This window comes from Vipera berus (assembly GCF_964194415.1).
Source record: "Vipera berus genome assembly, chromosome: 1".
NCBI lineage: Eukaryota > Metazoa > Chordata > Lepidosauria > Squamata > Viperidae > Vipera > Vipera berus.
This window is the reverse complement of record NC_138202.1, coordinates 132,628,475-132,654,968: the sequence shown is the minus strand read 5'-3', so window position 1 is coordinate 132,654,968 and position 26,494 is coordinate 132,628,475. Positions and strand designations below refer to the sequence as shown.

At 39.2% G+C, this 26,494-nt stretch overlaps 3 protein-coding genes across 7 annotated transcripts in view; 1 reads left to right on the top strand and 2 right to left on the bottom strand.

The window, feature by feature from the left end:
• The window catches only part of ITGB5 (integrin subunit beta 5), an 84,066-nt gene extending 81,151 nt beyond the window's left edge, over positions 1–2,915 (top strand). Inside the window, exons 14-15 of the mRNA XM_081314246.1 lie at positions 785–951; positions 2,330–2,915. Coding sequence (XP_081170372.1) covers positions 785–951; positions 2,330–2,425 — 263 coding nt within the window. The 3' untranslated portion in view covers positions 2,426–2,915. The remainder of the gene's footprint in view (positions 1–784; positions 952–2,329) is intronic.
• A 5,200-nt stretch (positions 2,916–8,115) lies between these two features.
• On the bottom strand, positions 8,116–16,675 carry UMPS (uridine monophosphate synthetase). Its single transcript, XM_081327372.1, has 6 exons — positions 16,348–16,675; positions 13,966–14,119; positions 13,023–13,691; positions 11,780–11,955; positions 10,800–10,914; positions 8,116–9,647 (listed from the first exon to the last, which is right to left on the bottom strand). The coding sequence occupies exons 1-6, from the start codon at positions 16,480–16,482 to the stop codon at positions 9,466–9,468; spliced, it is 1,431 nt and encodes a 476-aa protein (XP_081183498.1). The 5' UTR covers positions 16,483–16,675; the 3' UTR covers positions 8,116–9,465.
• A 7,428-nt stretch (positions 16,676–24,103) lies between these two features.
• KALRN (kalirin RhoGEF kinase) overlaps positions 24,104–26,494 on the bottom strand; it is a gene marked incomplete at its 5' end in the record, with an annotated part of 564,822 nt that continues 562,431 nt past the window's right edge. For all 5 annotated transcript variants that reach the window (XM_081316371.1, XM_081316370.1, XM_081316372.1 and 2 more), the window contains 2 exons: positions 24,104–25,415; positions 26,066–26,204. In XM_081316371.1, coding sequence (XP_081172497.1) covers positions 24,870–25,415; positions 26,066–26,204 — 685 coding nt within the window. In that variant the 3' untranslated portion in view covers positions 24,104–24,869. The remainder of the gene's footprint in view (positions 25,416–26,065; positions 26,205–26,494) is intronic.

The window sequence follows — 26,494 nt, the reverse complement described above, 5'->3', positions numbered from 1 at the left end:
AGATCAGGGGTCCCCAACCCCCGGACCATGGACCAGTACCGGGCCACAGCATGCCAGCAAACAGTCCACACAAACAAGCAAAACCAGGCAGCACACAAAACTACGCACCCTCCGGTCCGTGGAAAAACCTCTCTCCACAGAACCAGTCCCTGGTGCCCAAAAGGTTGGGGACCTCTGCTGTAGATAAATAACACTTATACTTAATCCAATGATAGGTGGCTCTCTAAAGGAAAGTGTGTATATTTAAATCTAGCTGATAATTCCCAGAAATTTATCTTATGCATATAACCTTCCCTGCAAGGAGATATATCTGACACAAAAGAGTGTGGCCTACGTCCATCAGTCATGTACTGGGTGCCCATAAACCTCTCAGCATATTTTATTGTTTAAGTTACATGTATTGCTCCGATTTGGGATCATTCTTGGGCTGCTGATAAAAACAGTTTCCCATCTGCTTAATGGCATATACACAGCCAGCCCTTCGCATTAGACTCAAATCATACGAATTCAACTTGCGTCAACATCATCCTTGATAGTGAATTATACAAATGAATCAGGTGTTAGCAATAGACATTGCTTAACTCTCAGGCCTACTTTTAATGCTAAAAACTAGATAATAACATTTGAAAACAGCTACATTGAGATATTTTCCAATTACGGTACTTAGATTCATGTGTAATTCAGGAGCGATTTATTCTACTCTATCCCATCATCTGATGAGGCCTATTTTGAAGATACTGCCCTTGTCAACAATAGTTAATCATGTTCTCCTTCTTCTTTTTAGAGTGTAGTACCGCCCCTGATGTCATGAGGATCTTACTTGCTGTAGTAGGCAGTATTGTGCTTCTGGGCATTGTCCTTTTGGCAATCTGGAAGCTGTTGGTTACTATTCACGACAGACGGGAATTTGCCAAATTCCAGAGTGAGCGTTCCCGGGCAAGATACGAAATGGTGAGTATTAAATTAGGAAACTAAAGAAGAGATAGAAAATTCTAAGTGGTTCAGAAATGGGGAAAAAATACAAAAGGATGCTGAGAACATGGAGACTGGGAAGGTAAGTTTTGTTGTTCAGGAATGACCTCAAATCAAGAAGTGTACTTATTTAAAGGGGAAGAATGTATTTAGAAAATATGTTAGATTTTATTATTAGGGCCCTTCTTGAGAATTGTATTTTACATTGCCCTCTTGACATATATAGCAATTCCTATCTCCAATTATAGCAATGTATATCAGTCTGTTGTCAAGATCTTTTTACCTAGGTAAAAATGAATTCAAGACAGAGTGAATAAAGATGGTTAGAAATTAGGGTCATGTGGATTATTTAAAGAGGTATTTGGCAAAGCAAGTGAAGCCTAACAAAAATCTTTTGCTCAAAGTTTTGAGGAATTACATTCTCTCATAACTTCAAAGTTCACCCCATATGAACTGGGCAGATGAGTGCACGTATATGACATTTCCACCAGAATTGTTACTAAAATGAAACACCTCTGAAAGTGCATTGCTTGACCTAAATAGATAACATGTTTTCATTCCCTACTTTGAATGGGAAACTACCGGTATATTATTCCATTTTTTTAATAACTTGTTTTTATGTGGAACTAAGTTGAGCATTATAAGGTAAACTCAATTTCTTTCTTACTGGATATTTAACCATAATGTATTTCATTGTACATTCACAATGCTCTTTCACTGATTCATGAGGTTGTTTATATGTGTCCATATAAGACAGAAAGCAAGATCCTTCCATAATCTCTCAAATATTGCAGTTCTCCAATTAACCTCTTATGTAGCAATAAAATTAGAAATTTCTTCCAGTGCAAAGTAGACAAAATCAAATAGGACAGTGAGAGGCTATACATGAACCATTTTGTAGTCTGGCTACTTTGTGCAAATTTAATGGCATTAAAGGACAGGATTTTTCAGAATGATTAAGCTATTGATCAATAAAGCAAGGCTCTTAAACATTACAGGAGACCAGTGTGAAAGGCTAACAGAATAACCTATCTTTAATCATGTTTATTAGTGTGAGTGGTGCGGTAGCCTAAAGGTGAAGATGCTCACTTCCCACTTGGAAGGTTGAGAGTTCAATCCTAGGCAGTGGCAGATGTTTATCAGGGTACAAAGAGAAAATATCTGCTATGAACTCCACACAGGCATCAAGAAGGGCATCCAGCCAGTAAATGCTCAGCTCCATTCAGTCGCCCTGACTCCACCCCGAGTAAAAGGATCATAAAAAGAAAAAAAAATCATGTTTACTGGTGTGAGTGTATAATTTAATTTTATCGAGAAGGCATTCAGTTTCATCCGTTTCTTTTCCTTTCCTTTTAAGGCTACAAATCCTCTTTACCGCAAGCCCATTTCCTCACATAGTTTAGACTTCACATTCAACAAGCTCAACAGGACCTATAATGGTACCATTGACTGATGGGATTACTCAGGTCTGGAAGAAGAAGAAAAAAATTGAATGTTTGATAACTGCTCGGCTTCCTTCTTCAGTACTTGCCAAAGGGAAGAGGCAGCCCTTGGCCGCTGCACAAACCCTGAATAATGCCTCAAATAGCCGGAGACAGCTTCTAGTTGCATGCTAAGGACAAATGGCCAGCAGCCAACATGCTCTTCAGATTTGTAACTCAAAGCCATTCCGATGTGCTTGGAACCAGGTCTCGCTAATTTGAGACTCTTCTGATGTGGACTCTTTGGAAGCGCCTACAGACTGAACAATATACCATTTAACAGTTTCATCCATATTCAGTGGGCAAAGGTGTGCAGTCCCCATGTCAGAGGGATGTTTTGTTGCTGACAATTTCTAGCGGAGGGGGGGAATCTAGCAATGGAGATCTTGGTGGTAAAAACTGTTTAAAAGATCCCTATGTTACGCAGTCTTTAGAGTAATTTTTATTAAAAAAATTAATAAATAAAACAATTGCATATACAAACATGTGATGTCATTTATTTATTTATTTTATTTTATTTTAATTCCATTTATATCCCGCCCTTCTCCGAAGACTCAGGGCGGCTTACAAGCTTAGCAGTAGCCTTCATTCTATGTATATGCCTGCTTATTAGGGCTTTCATACACCCCCCAAGCGGCATTATTTAGACATTTATTTCCCCCTGAGCACTTGTACTATGGAAGGTCAGATATGCTATCTGCAAATTTCACAGACAATTATTTCAGTGATTGTAAGAAACATCTGGATTTAAATTATTACCATGAAATAACTCTAACCAGTCAGGAGGGCAAAAGAGCAGCCCCGCCTCCCCATCAAATAATATACTGCTCAAAAAAAATAAGCTGCTCATTTGCCTAGAGCAGAGGTCCCCAACCCCCGGACCAAGGACTGGCACCGGGTTGCGGCATTGCCAGAAACCGGGCTGCGCAAAGAATCTAAGCCCCAGCCATGGGATGCAGGCAGCAAAATCACGCCCCCTCTGATCCGCAGAAAAACCTTTCTCCGGTCCCTGGTGCCCAAAAGATTAGGAGCCGCTGGCCTAGAGTACTTTGTTGAGCCAGAACACAATAATGTAGTTGCCCCAGACTTGAAAATAAAGTAAAAATTTAAAACTGTCATAAAAAAGTGCTTACTTGAAAGTAGCCTTTGATATTAGTGCACTTCCAAATAAACATGCATAGATTTAGTGTGCTCTTTAAAGCTTAGTTGCAATTAATAGAAATGGCAATTTGTTACTGTAATTAGCCGTAATGAATTTCTTGCAGTTTCCCAGCTGGGCTTTCTTAAAACTATTGTTACATATTAGGGCCAGCAAAAATAATACAAATGGCTCGAAGTTATGAATTAGCATGACCCAGAAGTATCATAATGGCAATTTCCAGGTTCTGTTTTACTTTAAAATGAAATGGCATTATAGAGAAGACTGCCTCTGATTTTATTGTTTTGGGTCCTTTATTTTTCTTCCCAACTTGGTAAGACAAATCTGAATCTGTACTGGAATTTATTGAGGTATAATGAAATCCTTCCACTACAATCCTAAATCCATTTCAAGCGGTATGAATGCCATTCTGAACTTCTGAAGGAAATTTATCAAATAAATATGGGAATCTGAATCTGTACTGGAATTTATTGAGGTATAATGAAATCCTTTCACTACAATCCTAAATCCATTTCAAGCGGTATGAATGCCATTTTGAGCTTCTGAAGGAAATTTATCAAATAAATATGGGAATCGGCAATAAAAATTAGGGTGATGGAGCTTGGAGCCAATCCTCATTAGGATCCAGGCTGCAAAATCTGGATAACCCTTACAGGGTAGCTAAGAATGAAGTGTCTTTATTTTTCTTTGTTGCCATTTTGTCATTATCCGGATCTTTGCAACCTATATTCAGTAGTCCTGCCTATCAGTATTTTTAGAAAGTAACCAGACCTGGCTTTTCAACGTCTGCTTTCCCATTTAGATTCAAGCAAAATTATTCTTAACTTCTAAATCTTGAATTAATTGTTTGCCTTCAGCAGGGCTGAGGATAAAGTAATAGTTTTGTGAAGTTGCATTTTTGAAAAACAAAGTTCATAGAGGAGGGGAGTTTTATTCAACTTGCATTAATTTGATGTAAGTTTTCATAGTTGCAAGGCATTTTTTTCAAACCCAAATGTGTACTGTAATGCTTTTCAGTGTTGAAAATTTGCCCCCTTAAACCAGCAGTCAAGCTAGTTTAATTTGCTGGAGATTTGCATTTTTTTTCCTGCTTGCAGATTGATGTAGAGCAGGGCTTTTCAACCTTTTCACCCACTGTACCACTTTTAGGATATGGCAATATCTGAGTACCACCAGTCGCCTAACAAGGTGTCAAAAACTTGATGAAAAAAAAGGAAAAAAGTGATAAAGTATGAAGTTATCAAGTTTTTGACACCTTGCTAAGTGAATGCTGGTACTCGTATATTTTAGGATATTGCCATATCCTAAAAGTGGTACAACTTACAACAGTTCGCTTAGTGACTGTTGTAAGCGCCAGGATCAGCGCCAGGCTCCAGCTGATCAGCGATTCTGCGGGGATCAGCATAAGTGCCAGGATCAGCTGGAGCCCGGCGCTGATCCTGGCGCTTCTGCTGAACCCTGACAGCCCTGCAGTTCCAGCCGTCTCTCACTCAGGCTTGTACGGTGCTGCCGCCACTTCAGCTCATTCCCCTCCCCTGCTACCACTTCTCTAGGACAGTCATGTACCACCTGCCAGGTGCCAGTGTACCACCGGTGGTACACGTACCACTGGTTGAAAAGCCCTGATGTAGAGGAAGGAGCTAGTCCAATTTTCCCAAATTCAAAAAGTAGTTGAACTAAGAAAGGACTTTTCAGTAGATCTGAAACCCAGACAAAACATAATGGAGTAAACAGATCTATCTATGTGTAACCTACTTCAAAGACCATAAGTAGCATGTTTAATTTAATACACAGTAGCTTAAGGGGACACAACCATGTGATGCCATGTCTGGTTGTGGCCTTCAGTGCTTTTGGTGTGGCTTTCCAGCTCTCTCCAAAAGTTGCTACTAAGTTGTAATCATTCTTATGACAGAAGGAATATGCAGAAAAATCAGTGCATTAACTATTATCAACATTTTCACCAGTTTATTTCTGATTGATTTCATTATTGTGTATCATCCATTAATTGCAGATCTTGCAATATCCATAGAGCAAACTAGCATACTCTTAAGACTCCAGTCAATAAACTGACAGCAGTGATCTAAACCAAGAGATGTCCAAACATTTACAAAGGCAGCATCAGCTATCACAGCCCAGGTGAGATATCACAATAATCTATTTGGATAATTCTGGAAACAGACAGAGTATGCTGACAAAGCTTAACTCTGCAAACACATGCTTGATGATTAGTTGCCTGATTTTTGCATTAGGTTCTGAACAAAAGCCAGCTTGCAAATTTGAGCTATTAGGTCAAGTATAAAGACATTTCTGTGTACATTAACTCTTATTCCTTATTCATTAATCTTTCTATCATCTGTCCAGCAGTATGTCTGGATTTAGATCACTCCCATCCAATCCATTACAAACGTCAAGATACACATTGAGAAGTGGAAGAACCTCTTTTGATTTTGAAGGAAAAGAGAAATAGAATGACACTAGCATTCTAAAGGCACCGAAACTCTAGAACTCTTGCATTAAATAGCAGCAGAGACTAGATGGAACCATTAGGAACACTATAAAACAAAGGCTTCAAGGCCAAACTGGCACAAGCTTTTGAATTAATTCCTACAAGAAAAAAATAGGACCCACAGCTTGAGTAGGGAGGTTGAACTAGAAGACCTCCAAGCTCCCTTTCAAGTTCTGTTATTCTGTATTCTAAAAAAAGCTACCCAGTACTGTTTCTTTTAGTCTAAATGTCAGGAAGCAGTTTCAAAGGCTACCACTGTGATGGTTCAGAAAGTTGCCGAGAAGTGCAGAGAACAGACTGGGAGAACATTCACATTTCTACCCAAACTGATCCTCCATTAAGATGACCATAGGAACATCTTTTATTTTTTTTAATGAGGTCTGAAGCAGAATTTGGTGGGATGTAGGTAAGTGGTGGCATCCAAAAAAAATCTCAATAAATCATGTCCCATTGAAACATTTCAAGATGAAGTAGTGACTTTGCTTTATTCTTTGACTCAGAAGAGTGCTGAAAGCTATCATGCACTTCTGCGAGCAATATACGTTGATCATAAACTATGCAAGAAATGCAAGAGAATGGCATTTTCCCAGAAGCCAAAACAGCCCAACAGGATTGTGGATGGAAATATCATACAAGTCTCTTTCTTTAAATACAGGAAGTCCTAAGCTTAAACCATTCGTTGAGTGACCATTTGAAATTATGGCACTGAAGAGACCCATGACCAGTTTTCACACAACTGTTACAGCATCCCCATGGCAATGTGATCAAAATTCAGACACTAGGCAACTGGCTCATATTTATAATGGTTGCTATATCCTGGGATCATATGATCCTCTTTTATGATCTTCTGACAAACAAAATGTAGCAAAATTCACTTAACCAAGTTATTAACAACTACAGTGATTCAATTAAAAACTGTGGCAAGAAGGGTCATAAAATGGGGCAAAACTCAAGAACTGTTTTGCTCAGCAATGGAAATTTTGGACTCAGTACTGATCATAAGTGGAGGATAACCTATACTCTGGAACAGACATGTCAAACACAAGGCCCGGGGGCCGGATCCGGCCCTCGAAGTGGTTTCATGTGGCCCGCGAAGCCATCCTGGAAACAGTGAGAGAATGGCTCCTACTGCCTTGACCCTGGCCCAGAGACCCTCCTTCTGCCAGAGACCCTCAGATCTGTCCCACTCCTGCTCAGGCCCCCACAGGCACCCTTGATGCGAACGATGTAGAGCTGGCCATGCCCACCCAGTAGGCCATATACACTTTAGCCACGCCCACCCTGGCCATACCCACCTGAAGGCAACTGCAATGCTGATGTGGCCCTCAATTAAATTGAGTTTGACACCCCTGCTCTGGGATGACATTTTATGCTGCCATTCTGGCAAACTCACTGTGAATACTTCAAGGAAACGGTGTCTAAATCCTTGAAATTCTTTTGAACCAAAGGAAGGAGTTTGTAACCACAGCTCTTACTTTTTGAGGCCAAAATCCTGACCCAGATTTGATATGTAGCACAGGTAAAAAAAAATCCCTCAGAGATCACATCAACTAATTCTCTTGGGCCACTCTCTCTCTTTCTAAAAGCATCTTCGATATAACTGTTGGACTTGAGGGAGAGAGGCCTAGGATTCAATACTGAGTTTGAAAGCAAAGTTGTATTGGCTAAAAGTCATTTACTTGATTACCCCAAAATTGCCTTCTTTCTGTTGGTTTTGATCAGGCAAAAGGATTATTTATCAAAGGCTGCAGAAAACAGAATTTTGAACTAAAACTGGCTTCTTAATATGGGCCCCTGCAGTGTGTATTAGCAGGAATTTCTGAAAACCTGTGAATTAACTTCCTACAGTTTGGGGAAATATTTTTTCAAACAAGCATGTCTTAATTCTCGGCCCTCTTAAGTAACAGATATAATAAAATCCCTGTACCCGAGGTTGTTACTCTCCAGCATCCAGGAACTGATATTTTTGATAGCCAGCATATCACAATATTTAGAGACAGTCATGAATTTTATTTAACATCTATCTTCCAGCAATTCTTGGGGAGAAGACATGCACACTAAACTTAAGATACAAGGAGGAAAGGCTAATATTTGCTGGTTGCAGTAAAAACACAACAACAGTTGACTTTACTGAACTAAAGTCAATAAAGTTCTAGTTTTATTTTATTCTTTAATACCATGCACTTTCTTGGGCACATCCATCTTGTTTTTCTGCTCTGTTATTTTGAATAAACGCCTGCTCTTGAGCACATATAAATAAATCTGCAATAATGTACAATCTCAGTAACATTTAAAATAGAAGTCTAAGGTGGTAGAAACAGAAAGTGGATAGAAAGTGCCATGCATTTATGAAAGAAGTACTCACATACTTTGCAAATTATATCAGTTTAAAACGTTTAAATCAGAACCATAACATTATAGGTCTTTTATGCATGAAAATCAATTTTCTGCTCATTTGAAACATGTAAGGACTTTTGTAGAATTGGATGACACAACGGAATAAGGAAAAAAAAACACTAGTTGGTTAAGACAGGTTCTTGAGAATTCTAGACCATTTCGGAACAAAAAACACCACATTTGCACTAATACTTCATTTATACTGCAAATATTTCATAAGACCCCTAAAATTCATAAACACACTGTTTTATGTAAGACAACGTACATATTGTTCTAACCTTCCCGTTTAAAACCACTGATGTATTAATATGTTCACATTTAAAATTAATATTATACAAGATATTCATACATCTCATATTCCAGGTAATTATCAACAGGAGAAATACATTTTCTGAATGTAACCTGAGGTATTTAAGCTACCTCTACATTAGCAAAGCATTAGCTAAAATATTAACAAGTGTCTTAATTATACTAAAACAGCCAGCTCTCTCACCAACACAAGACTTTCAAGCTTGTTCCAGATGTGACTGAAATGCCCACCCTCTAGGGAGACTCCTCTTATTATAATACAGAAAACAATTAAGAACCGATAATCATAAGTGCATATGCCATATGAAGATATATCTCGTTTACTGACTTCTCTCCATTTTTATATCACTGATATTTTCAAACCTGATGATGTTGTTTTAAAAGCCTGGGAATGGTTTTTTTTTAATTTTTTTTTTTTTACTAAAAATGCAAGAGTAGAATTCCAGAATCACCTTAATACAACATCTGATTGCTTGATTTCAGTGTCAAGAAGTGCCATAGCTATTATTTGTGTAGCAGCTTCCAAATCCTTCAGTGGCAAATTTATTTTAACATACAAAAATATTTGGTGGACAAAACACATTTATGTTCTTAATTGTGCTAGCTTCTTGGAGTGACTTGTTTAGTGGAAGTCAACTTAGCTAACTTTGAGGACAAACACCAATCCTCTGCAAGTAACTTTCCCAGGCTAGTTTCCTATATGCCTCTGCTTCAGCCTGGCGGTCTGATGCAGATAAGATGCCTCGTCCTACAATGATGATGTCTGAATTTCGTTTTCTGATAACGTCTTGTGGATTTAGGTACTTCTGCCCAAGGCTATCACCTGCAAGGAACAACACACATTTTGTACTGTTTTCAGCTATTTCATTTTAGTAAAATGTAAAACAATTACAGAAAATGCCAGAAAAAGAAAATCTTTATAGCAATCAATGCATCCATCCCAATACTGCTCAAGTACAAGGGAAAACCATACAGAAAGGGGAAAAAATCTTCCAAAGAATCTCTTCTCTCCTTATTGCATAAGGTAATAAAATGCCAATATAGGTTTAACATAAAGATGTCAAAAAATAATAACCTCTATTTCTTACAGTGGTGCTAATAACAAAATTATTTTTTACAAGCTGTGGTAAATGTTTCAGCAGAGGCTGTCGAAGTCCATCACCAGGGGAAAAATAAAATTTCAAGCCAACAATTAGAAAATGAATGAAAAAATAGCTACAAATATCAAACATCCTTACACAACTCTAGAGGTACACACATTTATAATATATTCAGTTCTGGATTATGCTGATATTCTGAAGTTACAAGATTTTTTTAGATGCTTTAATCCAGCCTTTATTTTTATAAATAACTCAAGGTGGTGAACATATTAATCTGTCCTCCAATAAAACCTTTGGAAATTTTACTTTTCAAAATACAAGCTGACAAATGGAACAGTTTCACAGCTTTCTGATCACCTTTTGAAATTAACAGGCAAAATAAAATATCACTCCATAAGTACCCTTTTAAAGCAGAAGAGGGGCAACAGAGCATAACCATCTAAAAATATCCTCGCTGCTCCAGTGCATGCCACTTACTTCTTGAAAAAGCAGAGCCAATAGACCGATGCCCAATCTCTGCATGAACACATCTGGTAAGGGGCTGTTTATTACCTTCCATGGCAATGGGGTCATTTTCAGACTGTTCTTACCATCAACTTTAAAGAAAAAAGTCCAGCAAAAGGAGAAATATCCCTAGCATAAAAGCTTTTAATATTTTCTTTTAATCAAAAAAGGAACATTTATATCACAGAGATGTGCTCCTTGTGAAACCCATGTTACAGTATGGGTTTCCCAATTAAATTCTACTGAAAATACTAAACTTGCTCACATTTGTAACCAAGCTAATTACTCCAGGCAAGGTTACATATTTTAAAATACTTTGCCCTGTTAAAAACACCAACCGTATTTATTCTAACTGCGATTACAATGCTCACCTCCAGCTTGCATCTGGACACCTGGAGTTAAATGAAGAAATTCAGGTTTTTCAGTAATTCTGGATCCAGAAATAAATCCCAGAACAAAATCTGAGTGATCTTCAGCCATTCTGACCTAAAGAACATGCAGAGACAAGGCCTGTCACATAACCAGGTAAATTTGCTCTTATATACTGTAAAATGAAAGAATAAATACTAAATAGTGGTGCGATTATGAAAGCCAAAACACACAATCTTAAAAAGTTGCAGCAATATTATTATTGACCATACTGACCTGAATCAACAGAGGCACATCCCTCTATTTGCAAAAATTACAGGTAGTCCTTAACTTGAAACCTAGCTGTTAAGTGAGTTTTGCCCATTTTACGACCTTTCTTGCCACAGTTCTTAAGTGAATCACTGCAGTTGTTAAGTTAGTAATGTGGCTGTTAAGTGAACATGGCTTCTCCATTGACTTTGCTTGTCAGAAGGTCGCAAAAGGTGATCACGTGACCCTGGGACACTGCAAAGAATCCGTTGCCAAGTGTCTGAATTTTGATCAGGTGGCCCTGGGGATGCTGGAACAGTCGTAAGTGTGAAAAGTGGTCATAGGTCATCTTTTTCCAGTGCCATTGTTAACTCTGAATGGTCACTAAACAAATGGCTGTAAGCTGAGGACCACTTGTATTTACCTTGCAGAAGAAAGAATGTCTCACTCACAAAACTGCCCTAGCTCATAACCTCCTTTGCCTCAGAATCCTTTCACAATCCCCTTCCATTCCTGCTTACAAACTCCCAAGCTTCCTAAAATTATTCTGGTTTTCCCTGTCCTTCTCTGGCAAGAATTTCTCTAATGTGCTGAAGTGAAGCTACATTTCCCATCTAAGCAGCTTTTTTCAATGCCGGAGAACCGTGGGGGGGGGAGGGGGGAAGATTGCTGCTTTTAGGTACTTGAGAAGCTTTTGTTTTTCAAGTCTATTCAGATGGAAGTTCCAACTTACGACAGCTTTCGTATAGTCACCGGTGGCCAGGGACTCACTGGAGCTCATCTCACCAATCAAGAGACACCCACGTTGTAAAGGGTGCCCTACTTCTTTCAGCCCCTTAATAACTCCTGGGCCAGGAACTGCGTGGGCATTAACCATATCTGACCACGACGCTATTTTGAAAACACCGCCTGAAAGGAAGAGTAGACAAGTTAACAACTACGCAAATAGGTGTGGCTGAAAAAAGCTGTGCCAATCGACCAATACCCCTCTTCACCTTTTTATTTTTACGGAAACGTTGCCAAGGATTGAGATCACAAATCCATGTTCCAAAACGGTCCAAACTACAATAGTCAGCTACAAAGGGGGAGTGGCTCTCTTCTGCTTCCTCATGCTATTCCACTCTCTTCCATAAGGGAACAGCGGCTGTGTTCAAGCTAGGGGTCATCTCGGGGACTCAGACAGAGCCTAAGTGTCTACTCTACACATAAGCATGACACCTAGTTTGGAAGAGCCTTTCTCTCTGGCTACCCGAATCGAAATAGCCCTGGAGGATAGTCCCTTCGGCTGGTGGAGACAGATCCCTCTTCAGCCTAAAGTAGCCAATAGATGCCAGCACCTAGGAGTCAGCTAAACGTATCAAGAGCAGAATGGTCAGCCAAGAATGGGAGAAACTTTTGCGTTTGTGACAAGAGAGGAAGCCCGCTTTAAAAATAAAGCAGCTGAACCACTGAACTCTAACTCTATTATGGACTGTAGACCAGAAGGCAATGCTATGAAGATCTGATACAAAACAAGAATTAATGGGGTGCGTTTGTGCTAGGGTTAGCGCCGGTGGGGAAAGGCTCAGTAGAAAAATATGTTTTAATTCTTGAATGAATTGAGAAATTTCAGAAGTGCAAACTAGGTTCAATACACGTTGAAATCTAAGTCAGCCAAGAGTTTTGGGAACATGTCTTAATAAAATTAGAGCCCACTAAGTTAGGAAGGCTCTCTACAACTCCTTTGTGACAAAGTCACTTTCCACGAGATGGGCATGGAGTAGTAAAATAAAAAAATAATAATGTACATGGTAGCTTCAACATGAGTTTTGATAATATTCAGAATAAAATTTATTTTAAAACAGGTTCAGTAGGTTTAAAAATAAAAAGCAAGTAAGCGCTCAGTCAAATACATAGCAATGTTTGAAATTAAAAATCTCCCAACAATTGAAATAGCCCTGCAGAGGTTGCCGCTTATCCTGGGAAGCCAATTTTACCTTGGTACTGATGCTTCACTGTATTTCCAATGTCTGCAAATTTTCGGTCTTCAAAAATCAAGAATTCATGCCGAGCAGCAAGTACACTCAGTTCTTTAACTACTTCCTGGGTAAAATCATCCAGAATATCAATGTGAGTTTTTAAAATGCAGATGGTTGGTCCCAGACTGTCAGCCAGCTGGAGCAATTCTTTGGAACTGTTCACATCAGCAGAAAGGCACAAGTTAGACTGTTTTTTCTCCATAAGCTTGAGAAGTCGAGCGGCCAGAGGATGAGTGCCTGGCAGCTCAGCCCGAGCAGCGTAACTCATTTCTTTGCATACCCTTTTCATAAGAGCGGTACCATTTTGTTCCGAGGGCTTAAAAATATTGTCTTTAATGAATTTTTCCACTCTTACCACTGTTTCAGAAGTAATTTTTTTCTGCTGTTGAAGGATTTGAAGAATTTGAGACAGGCTGCACATGGAGTGCAGCCTAATTCCATGTTTTTCCAACATGGCTTTCCCTCCTTGTTCTCTGTCCAACAGCACAATGGCATCGGTAACCTTCAGTCCCTCTTTCCAAAGGACCTCTGCCGTCTCCAAGACACTTGAACCGCTGGTTACTACATCCTCGATAATCAGGCAAGTGTCTCCTGAATTAATTGTGCCCTCCACAAGGCGTTTGGTTCCTTTAAGAGGAATAGAAAGGATCAAACATTACTGTAAAAACCTTTCTGGTTCAAAACAAAATAATTTTTGTCATTAATATGCACGAACAACAGATCAATCATTCAAAAAAATCATTTCAGTGTAAAACATCTGCATGCACATTTATTAATTGTAGATGCATAATTTACATCCAAACCAATAACAGTTCACTGTCAGTCATGTCTTTACTGTCTTGAGTATTTACTACTTATACTATCAATGTATAAAATTTAAATTAAATTTTATTCTTTTTACCATGGTCTTTGGCTTCTTTTCTCCGTATAAGCATTGGAATCTTATTCGCCGAGCAGATTATTGTAGCCAAGGGCAAAGCTGTGTATGGAACGCCACACACGGAATCATACTTGAGTGCGGCATCCTTCGCTGAACAGAAAAGGAGATCTGCTACCTGAGAGAATGGTTTTAAAATGAATTTTATTAGCACACAATATATCTACCAAAAAGTGAAAGTTTAAGGAGGAGTTTCCCAAATCCTCCTGGGCAAGTCTGGTCTCTGCTTCTAGATAGAGCAGTTGAAAGAACGATCGCTTATCCATGAACTTGAACAACTGGATAATTAAGACTGCATTTTACAGTTGTTTCTTTAACATCATTTTAAGCAGAATGGAGACCAAAGAAGGAATCACTCCTTTATCAAATATTCAATAAATAATCATCTGAAATATGTCTTTTATTTATACGGGCAAAAATGATTCACCTCCCTTACATAACTTTCCCTTGTCTCTAGTCTTTAGATAAGATAACCTATATTGTCATTTTTTACTGTGAGCGCGACACACATCAAAAATGAAATTTAGTTGCCCGCTCTCAAAGTGAACACATACATGACACACACCTGAACATACTATATACAACATACACATACTATATGCAACATATGTATAGACCCACACCCCTACATATACATAACAGATGTTAAATACTGTCCATCTTGACTACATAACGGAAGGAGGAAGCTTGAGAGTACAAAGGGTTAATGCTGTATGGAATGAAACAATGGCTGAATCTGGATGTTCTGCTACGGATACCACGGAGCCTCCTCCCAGAAGGTAACAAGGAAAACAGGTCGTGAAAACAGAGGGTGTGTAGTCTCTCAGACAATCTTATGGACCCTGCTCAAGCAAGGCTTCTGTGCTATGTCCTGGATGGGAGGGAGGGAACTGCCAATGATCTTTTCAGCCACCCTGTATTCCCACTTCCTCTTCAGATTTTAATTTCTGAAGTGAAGCTTCCTGACGTTTGACCATCATCTCCAAAGCAAACAACTTCCTAACAGTATCTACGCTTAACTTCAAAGCATTTTCTACAGATTATGTCAAGAACAAATCAAACCAATCAACCAAGAAAAACCAAGCATTTTGACTTCTAGCAGTAAAGTGAGTTCGTACACTACTCTCACCTACAGGTCATCAGCATGTCACCACCGTGTCTAGGAAATGGTGAGATGTCTGCTCTTGAAAAAAATCAGCGATATAGCTCAGAACTTCTCCTAACCTCAAGGTCAAGGTGGCTGTATTGTTCATTTAACTGATACATAAAATGAGATTTTTCCTGGACTAGGATAGTCTGTTCAGAGTGATGCGTATTTTAGTAACATGTTTGTGCTGCTTCAGTCCATTACCCTGTGAAGATGGATTGGAACTTTTACTTGGTACATACCAGTATTGCTATTGCTCAAAATGACTAAATAGCACGGAAAACCAGACACACATTATACCTACTCCCCAGGGTCTGTCCAGGCTCTCTCTTCAAATATAAAATTTGCTGAAAAACTCCTGCATTAAATATTCACCTTTGTGATTGATGCCTGGAGAGGAATTTCTTCATACTCTTGGCTATGAGTAATTCTTACACAGCAAGGAACAAAATTAGAGACTTCTTAGAGCAGATCAGCCTACCGAAACCTGAACGATCTAAAAACCTTATCCACTTCTGTATCACTGCCCAGCAAACAATATAGATATGTCCACTCTGTCCTCCTTCGTTAGCTTTACCTTAAATTACATTTAACTGCGGCTACTATTATTTGGGAATGCAAACAACCCGACGATATCCGACAACAGCAAGCAGCTAAAGATTTCCACCTCTCTTTGCTCACCCGATGATCATCTAGAACAGGGGTCTTCAAAATTGGCCCTTTTAGGACTTGTGGACTTCAACTCCCAGAATTCCTCAGCCAGGCACGCTGGCTAAGGAATTCTGGGAGTTGAAGTCCACAAGTCCTAAAAGGGCCAAGTTTGAAAACCCCTGATCTAGAATTTTGCAGCCCCGTGCTGGTAAGCTGAGTTTCATCATTTTTCAATGGGATCTTCCAAGGCTTTTTGGTCAGTCACTTTGAAGCACCATTTGCTGCTGGAAAGCCGGGACACACAACCTCCTGACCTCTGCGGTATACACGTGAACCGCTCTTCCGACTAGCAAAGGAATCAAGGCAGCAAAAACGACGAGCTTTTTGCTGACTCGAGAACAGCAGCTTCGGCAACGCTCAAAAATCCCCGCGGCCGCTATTGGCTGGCTGGATTCCATAGGCCACGCCTCCTTCTCTTTTATCTATATTAGCCACGCCCCCTCCCAATAACCGCCTTACTGCTCCTGCCGCTCAAGCTTCGCGGGTACCTTATTTAGCAGCGCCGGATACGACACGATGACGCGGAGGTCAATATAGACCGGGGAGACCAGGCCGCTCTTCAGGACGAACTCCCCGAAGCGCAGAGCCTGAACTCCGTACAGATCGGTTGCCAGCGACTCCATGGCGATTTTAGCTTTACTCGTACCACGCGGGCGCGCGCGAAAGGGCGGCGCATGCGCCGCGGGCCTTGTCGCCCAACGATGACGACATCAAGCAGTCACTTGGTAACGCGGAAGTGGCACCTGACGTCGAACCCGGGCAGAAGGTTTGCGTTGGAGCCCTCTGCCGGCGTGGAGGAGCCGATGATGGGAATGGGCGTGCGTATTGCTGAATAGCGTTTAGAACAGGGGTAGGCAACGTCGGCTCTTTTATGACTCGTGGACTTCAACTCCCAGAATTCCTGAGTCAGCTATGCTGACTCAGGAATTCTGGGAGTTGAAGTCCACGAGTCATAAAAGAGCCGACGTTGCCTACCCCTGGCTTAGAAAAACAGAAGGAGAAAATAAAGAATTGCTACAGATTTAGCTTCACAAATCATAGTTTTACCCGGACACTCCAAGGACAGAAATCGGTAGCGTTTGGAGGATGGGCATCACGGGGGCATTAGGGAGATGTTTGACTGAACTCAGTTCAGTTTCTCCTTTGATCTGTCTGCTCGGTTCTGGATAATGTTTATCTCATGCTCTGTGAGGATGAAAATCAAGCACGAGTCGTGTATGCTGCATCAGCTTTGGTATTTTCTAGCTGGTGATTTTAGATCCCCGACTATCTTAACGTGATAACCTCCAAATGTCAATTTATTTACAGTAAAAGGAGACTGGGTTAAACTGAAGCAGAAATAACAATTATTACATTGAAAATAACAGGGCCAATATGGACAGCCACAACCAACTGAGGCTTGAAGCTGTTATAATTCCAAACTGGTATTGATAAATAGCAAAATAGGAAGAGAACCAAATTTAGAAAAGTTGGCATTCTCTTGCTATGGCACTTCCTCTGCTTGATCTTCCGTATCTGCTGCTGCCTCAGACATTCAGCAGCTTTACTTGGCATTGATGTAAGCCTTGATATAGGCATTCTGTACATCAGCCATCTTATTGATGTACCTCTGGATGCTATAAGTTTCATCTAGGACAGTGGCTTTGATGCCATGCTCTCTCTCTCACTCTTGCTCTCTTTCTGAATGCACGAGCACAAGTCCAAAACACAGGTGGCCGAGCTCACAGCCACAAAGATCCAGTTCACCTCCTCAGGATGGACTGACTCAAAAACCTCCCAGCTCAGTCTTATCTTGGTCCGTTGAAAGCCGGCATTTAACTGTAAATGAAGTCGAACAATTGCCTCATTAGCTGAGAATCCTTTCATAGCAACCAGGCAAGGCTTCCCTGGCTCCTCTTGTCCTCAGGAGGGACTTGATCACCTGAACCAGGGATGCTAGCCAACTGTTGCCAAATATGAAATGTGGAGAAGATCACTTCACCCTTATTGCTACAAGCAAATCCTAATAAAGGGTTTTACTTTTGTGTGGCCAATTTTCCTTCCGCCAGCACTGCTGTTGGCATCTCTTATTTTGCTTCTTCTCCTGCAATCCTTTGGTGTAAACCAAGGATCTACAGGGCCTACAAATACAGAGTCTGTGCATGGTAGGTTTTTTTTCATAAGAGACTTTTATATGTGCATATAAAGGAACACTACGATGCAAGCTCAGTCTGCATCAAGAAACAGGTTATAATAGAGTCATAATGGTTCAGCAGGAACCACTGCACCTTCTTTTAAACAAAAAACGTCTCTGGCCTCACACATGGGGATTTTTAAAAGCAATCAGCTTCCTCTTTTTTTCAATGAAAGCAGGTTGTCTCAACTTCTTGTGAAGGTCAATTATTACATATTTTGTTTGCCCAAATATAGTAGAGCTATAACTTCCCAACTCTTACATTGAAAAGTTTATTTTTACTGTAGACTGGGGGTCTCCAACCCCTGGTCTGTGGACCAGTACCGGGCCGCGGCCTGCCAGCAACCAGGCTGCACAAACAAGCAAAGCCCCATCCGCGGGATGCAGGCAGCACACAAAACCATGCACCCACTGGTCTGCGGAAAAACCTCTCACCATGTAACTGGTCCCTGGTGCCCAAAAGGTTTGGGACCTCTGCTGTAGACCATGAAATTGTAGAAATCAAAAGAAACTTCAAGAGAGGAGTTGGAAATGTCAAAACATTTGTATTTTAAACGTGGGAGTTTGCATCTCTTAAAATTGTTAACAAACTCTTGTGGAAGAACTGCTTTTTTGTACATAATTTTGTGTTTTTTGCAGGAGGTTCTATAGGAGGTTCTGTAATTCTGAGACAAAGTTTGGGACAGCAATGCAGCTGTCTTCTTTTGGCAGCAAACAATAAATCATGGAATATTAAACTTAACATGCTGGAAATTAAAACAATACCATTAAAATACTTATGTAGTCAGTATGTTGCTAGTCTAATTTTATACATGTTTACTTGGAAATAATTTCTGTTACACTGAATAGACTTTACTTCTAAGGAACTATAGGCAGGAAAGCAATCTATGGTGTGATGTGCTAGTGATTCCAAATGTGTTGCTCTATGTAGACCACTCCATCATTTAAAGCAGGGGTGTCAAACTCAATTTCATTGAGGGCCACATCAGCATTGCGGTTGCCCTCAAGGGGCCAGGTGGGTATGGCCAGGGTGGGCGTGGCCTACTGGGTGGGCGTGGCTAGAGTGCGTATGGCCTACTGGGTGGGCGTGGCCAGCTCTACATCGTTCGCATCAAGGGTGCCTATGGGGGGACAGATCTGAGGGTCTCTGGCAGAAAGAGGGTCTCTGGGCCAGGGCCAAGGCAGTGGGGGCCGTTCCCTCACTGTTTCCAGGATGGCTTCGCGGGCCACATGAAACCACTTCGCGGGCCGGATCCGGCCCCCGGGCCTTGTGTTTGACATGTCTGATTTAAAGCTTTTAATGATCACTACGTACATGATGGATAAATACCACAGCACTTAATTCTACCTTTGACTCATGTAATGCACTGCTGGGGTCTATAGGACTCCATTAAATAAACTTTTTTTTATTAAAAAAGGGTCAAAGCCTTCAAATCTTGAGAATACAAAATAGTGCAATATTGGGTGATTATGAGATTTCGGGCATTTTTATTTATGTTCTGTCAGTGTCATGGACACCTGCTATATTCTTGCAGACCACTAATGGGTCCTAGATCACAAGTTTAGGATCATTGATTTAGGCCAAAATAAAAACTACTCACTAAATGTATTATATATGGCTTAATCGATTTTATCAGAACAATTAATTATATATTCTAAAACAATCCAGTGCTAAGTCTTTTATATATTGCATTTATAAGGAAGGTAGTAGCCTAAAATGTAATTTTTTTATCCATAGAGAACATACATTGCCAAAGAATAGGAACATTACAACATTACATATGTAGAGGTATACTGTAAATAAAATATTTACAAAATGTTTCTTTACAAAACACATATGCATACAAAATGAAATTAACAATAAAATAATACCACTTAAGGCAGACCAGCAAAGATTGAAATTTGTTTAAGGCTGTGAAATAAGTTTGCACCTTGACCTTTGAAAGAATGGGAATAGGGATTAGTCTGATTATTTCCCTTCTGGAAATCCTGATTGCATTTCAGATATACAGCAAAAAGAAAAACCCATTACTGTACTACCCCTCCTACAGTTCTCACTATTGGTGAGACTTTACACAACAGCTGCAAGTCCGTTGCAGTAATAGTGTAATGCAATGTATCTCTCTTTATGAATAAGTCCCACTGAGTTGAATGACCCATACATCAGATTGTTCATAGGACTGTACTCTATTCATCTAGAAGTAACTTTGAATTCATTGGGGCTTACTCCTAAGTAAATATGCAAAGAGGTATATCCTGTAATGTTCTTTACATGACAGAATATATTTCTATTGTGGAGTATAACACGGGCAAAATCAGAATAATTTGCCAGCAAAATAAAAAGATCTGATTAAAGCACTAGCACATAACAATTAGAATGCAAAATATGGCTTAAAAAGAACAAGAGTTTTCCTATTTTGAAAGTAAAAATAAGCAAACTAATCCTGACATGTTGACAATCATTAATATAATGATTTTAGAATGAGTATTTAGGAGGAAAAGGGTGGGTCTGGTTTTATTCTCCTAAGAAAGCACCGTTATCTGATGAATCATAGATGCTCGAAATGAATAGAAAAGAAGGTCCATGGAATGGCACTTTCAGAATTTTTTGAGATTCCAATAGTGTACAGCTGGTCTGAGCTACAAGCTAAAGGATCCAAATCAATGCTAGTCACACTTGACCACACGTAATCAGTGGTTCTTTAAGAAAGAACAGGCAGCTGTGTCAGGCAGAGCCAACACACTGAATGAGGGCCAGAATACTACATCAGTTTGCAGCCAGTCCTGAACTACTTTATTAACATTGCCTCACAAAACAAGATTTTCACATTTTGACAGATGGACTTAAAAAACAACAACCCTCCCAGCCTCTTCTGTGTTATTTCTATAGCATCTGATTGCTCTTGATGCAAAAAAAGAGGTATTTGGACTAGACAGGTTTTACAGTACAGAGCCCTTTGAAGTAACAGTTGCTTTAATATTTGAAGAAACAGTCAGATTTGTGTCATAATTTATGCTTATTCTGTAGTCACAATATCACCAGGGTTTTTATTCCAATGTTATGTATGCAGTGGAGATGTATGCAATAATTCATAATAAATTACTCTGTACCAAAGTCGTATATATGTATTTCTTCAGGACCATACATTAGAAAGCCAAATCATTTGGGAACATTTGATTGATGTATATGTAGAGTAGCAGAACTGGACACCCAGGAAGGCATTTGTGAAGCTAATGGCTACCACAGCTTGAAGAAAGGAGATTTAAACAAATTACATCCATAAATAAAATTGTGATGCTTTTGTTAGATTGGTTCTGGTCTAGGAAAAATTGCCCATAATGTGCCACATTTTTTAAAAATATCTTTACTTGGAAGCATGTGACATTATTTTCAGCTAGACTTATTCATTAGTCAATATATGTAGCAGTGCAACATAGATCTTAATGAAAGAAATCAGTGTGATTTTAGAATCCAACTTCAGTTGAACCTTGGCTTTTGTTTTTACCTGAGCCCATGTGCCACACCTTTTGATGATTGTCAGTGACTTGTAGAAATAGTTGCTAAAGGCAACAAGGAATTGATCTTGGCTCACATTCCTTATTATGGCAGCATTGCACAATATGGTGGTTGCTTTGATATTAAGTCCAGCAAACTTCTGGGGACAAAATGGATTGTGGAAAAATGAACATCTTGTATTTAAAGGAAAAAGACTTTGCCTTCTTTTTCTAGCAAAGGCACTCTCTCTGTATATGTATATGTATATGTATATGTGTATGTGTATGTGTATGTGTATGTGTATATACACACACACACACACATTCACACACTTAATAACCCAAAATCCTAACATCAATTCATTTTCTCTACTGTTTGTTCTGCTTTTCTCTATTGATCATTACTTATCTAGTGAGGCAAGGAGAAAAAAACATTTACAGCACTTGTTTGGAGAGGTTTGATTGAAAAAATAGGGAAATATCCCTGTTAATTTGATTTAGAATTGTTAGTAAGCATGACATGAGTCTTGCAAAACCATAATTTCTGCTAATTGTAGAGAGCGTGCACTGAGTAAAACAAGATGCAGGAGAGGGAATCCCCAAGGAAAACTGGGAATGTTTTTGGGACAGAGGCTATGATAGCCCCAATATTTGCCAGTTCAGACAAGAACTGTGCACCTGCAAATTTAATTCTTATTATTTCCCTTCCTTCATTTGGCAAATGTTTTCTTCTTTCTTAAGGCATATAATTTCCTAATGTCTTAAAAAAAATGAGGTAGGCTCCCTACAAAATAAAATAGATAAAACGGGATCACACTAGGATCTTGGTCCAAAAAGTTAATAGACTGAGATTCTTATGTCTGAAATGGATGATAGGGTCTTTGTTGGAATTTGTAAATTCTTTCAGTAAACAGGAGACTTTGAACCCACTACAGAGTTTCCATCAAAAGAGTAGGGGAGAAAATACCGGTATTCCCCCATTTCCTCCCAATTCCAGCAGTTCTATATCTCTCCTGAAAAAAAATCCTGTTTCAGAAGATTGAGGAAACTCCTGGAAAAATAAAGAAACAGCACTAGGAGCTTTGCTTTAGATAGACTGTGGAATCATTCAGAGTCACACCTTTCTATAGCAGAAATTTTCAAGACAGAACTTTGCTCATTAATAATCCTGCTGGTAGAATTAAAAAAAAATGAATCCAACCCGTGAAATCTACCATGCTACAGATTTGGAGTTCTTCATAGTTTTGGTATTCTTGACCCTAGGCCCAATCCTTTTAAGCTAGAAGAAATACTGATGCTTAATCACTCCTAGAAAAGAACAAGGAGAAAAGTAGCAATGTTTATTGCAAAAAAAAGAAATCTTATTCTGTGTTATAGTTATCTTTGTCCCACTTTTTCTTTAGGAATTGAGTTTAATTGTCTTCTACAATTCTTGTCACAGTATTCATTATAAAATTGCGGGAAATGTTGCCAGTTCTTTTTTCCTAACTTTCATTTGTACAAGGGTACTCTTGTCTTGTGGACTCTGAGAGAAAAACCCTTGGCACCATTGACAGAACACAAAGTTGCCAAATGTCAGCCTATCATGGGGTATATGTATTCATTTGGAAACCTAGTTATCTCTACTGTCCTGCCAAGGGATGAAAGCATACATTATTCCTTGCTTTTCCCAGGACAATGAGATTGTTTTTATCTTTTAGCCAAACCATATATTTGTCTTTGACAGTATTGTATTGGGAGCATTTTATATCACAGGTAGTGACAGGATAGCCCCAAATCATTGGCACTTTCTGATCCAACAACAGGAGCCCATTATCTCTGCATGTAAGAAGTAAGAAGCATCCTATCTGCTGATAATCACTAAATAAATCAGCCTACCCCAAGGCATGTAGGACATTAATTGTTGGGGAAGTGGGAAAAAGAGAAAAACAGATGGACATTTTGACTGATTTGACTTCTAAAGAATGTAGATACGGGAAGGCCATGAATAATTCATTAGCTGTATTAAAACACTCTTGGGGTATTCAGTGTTGGAATAGTTTTAGAAAGCTAATGAAAGAATACTTCAGCTTGGAACTATTATTTCAAAAGCACTTAATTTGAAATGGTTGTTAAAGGGCTGTTACATTGTTGGGTGCTTGGCTAATCAGAATGCAATATTGCAATGACTTTTAATGTCCTTGTTGAGTTGCTTCATAGTATGCTTTGGGATTAAACAAAAAAAAACATATTTGAGAGAAGGAGCTAAGGAGATAAATGCATACGGTCATAGTAAACTATCAGCCTTATTACTAAGACCAATTTCAGAGCCATAAGCATAAAGATGGACCTACTATGTTTACCACACTTTGGCCAACTTTGGCTTGATTTCACAACTGAGCAACTTTTATAAGTGAAAGGGAAATAAGATCCTTTTCATGTTACAGAGAATATGAGGATTCAATAAACATCCTTCAAATAGAAAAAGTCTTTGACATCTAGTTTACAGATACAGCACTTATTTTAAGATAGGTTTTTTTCTCAACAAAAGTTTTTTGTACAAGAGCTATAAAATTTTAATTAAAAAAATCACCTTTTTGTGCTTCATCTAAATCTTTTTGATGACTCAATTACTTTACCCTCTTATCAGTAGCACACTGATACTTTATAGTATGTTAATCTTGAACAAAAAAGGTGTCACATCCCAAGAGGACTTATTGGCAAAGGTCTGCTGTAATCTTGATCAATGCCATGTACCTACATTTCATTGGCAAAACTGTTACTGTGAATCTCAAGTACAGCACTCTTACCACAAGATTAATTCTAGTTCAAGATTAATGAAATCTGCCTTACAGGAAAACTCTGATCCTTAATTAACACAAGGATAGCAATCTTTACAGAATCCAAGATTTATCCAGTCCAGTTTCTTTAAGAAATGCTGACTGTAGATAGCCACCTGGTTTTGGTTTTTTCCAATTTTTGATTGATTTTCAGATATAACATTCAACTATTCATATAATTAGCAAAACAGTCTAGAACTTTCACATGGTTGAAGATCTTCAAATCTTTCAGAAATAAGATAACTGTCTTTTGGTTCCCATTCTTGACTGATGCCATCTTATTGAATGTGACCATGTAATTACAACAAACCCCGCCCCCCCCCAAGATGTTGCACCTGAGGCAACCTGAGAAAGCATCTAATTCTAACTACTTAGATAATGTAACTGCTGAAACGGTTCACACTTTCCTCAACAATCACATCAAATGTAATACTCTGTACAGAGAGGAAGAGTTGTAGAGAATCTGCTTTCTCCATTTTCACCCGCTGTAGCGCTCCACTATCACTGAAACCGTTGTACTGCGTTACGTTCCTGGGTTCATTCTGCTCATAATGAAACTCTTAACGTTGGGAATGGGGCGCACATCAAACTGGTGTTTGCGGCGTTCGATGAAACTAGCCAGCCGTGAGGTATCCAGAGGTACTTTGGAGTAGCTGCCATTATGAAACTGCAGCCATGGGTGCTGCAAGCAAGTGGCGGCGGTAGGTCTCCTTCGGAAGTCTTCCTGAAGGATTACGTTGATGAAATCTTTGGCAGCATGGCTTACATCGCAAAAGTACTCATTGGGAAAGCTGAAGTCTACTCGGCACACGTTGATGCATGTCTCCTCCCTGCTTTCATCCAGAAAGGGAGAAACGCCACTCAACATGACGTAGGCAAGCACTCCCAGACTCCAGATATCTGTGCCCAGTGACACTGGAGCCCCTTGGAGTACTTCTGGAGCAGCAAACTCAGGGTTTCCAAGCAGATGATGAACATGGTAATGGCCTGTGATTTGAACGGCATCTTCAAGGTCAATTAACTTAACGCGTGGCACTGGGATCCGTAAATCAATCAGCAAATTTTCTGGCTGTGGAAATTTAAAATTAAATCACATAAATTTTAAAAGGTGTATCGTCCATTTCTGTTGCTATAAAAACCAATATTGGTACAGCCCATATAGTAAGAGAGACATGCTCATATCTGGGTTTACTTCTCAAATATCTTTTTTTATAGCAAGCAAACCCACAGAAGTATTGACTGGTATGTTTGTAGCCTATTACATTCAGGAGGGCATCTAGCATAAATCCTCACATTACTGAAACATGTTTTATCAGACCATATTGCCAATCCATTTGTCACAAGCAATTAAAAATCACAAGGCACCAACAGAATATAAAATTTTAATATGTTTAAATGGTTATAAACTGAGACGAATGTGATGGGTGCTGAAGCAGTTAAAAACTTGTTTTATTAGGAATATTTGTTTAAAGCAAACATAATATGGAAAGACAATATGAGACTGGCAGATGGGAAATACTCAGCAGGTTGTGCAAGTATCTTCATGTGCAAAGCTTTCAGTTAAATACATCCTGCAGAATGGATCAAGCTTATGAAGACACTAAGTTAATTTCAAATGGTGAATCAGCCCTCCATTGCTTGCTATGAGGATGAAGAAGCAGACTTGGATGCTTATGTTTGTATAGGCACAAGTTAATATTTTCTTTTTTCTCTCCTTACCTTTATATCCAGATGAGCAACTCGACAATTGTGAAGATATTGTAAAGCTTCCATCGTATCTCTTATATAAAAAGCTATTTTTTCTTCCATGAGTTCATCATGATTCATAAGATAATCCAACAGACGGCCATCATCCATCCTACAATACCAAAATATTCTATTACAAAAATAAGTGTCATGAAATTTAAGGTGCTGGGCTAGAAACAGGTGACTGTGAATTCTTTCCTGCCTTAGGCATGAAAGCGAGCTGAATGACTGGGCCAGTCACACTCTTTCATCCCAACCCACCTCACAGAGTTGTTGCTGTGGGGAAAATAGGAGGAGGAAGGAGTATTAGGTCTGTTCACCACCTTGAGTTATTTATAAAAATAGTAAAGGTAGCATATGAATGAATAGACAGATGATAGATGATAGATTGATGATAGATAG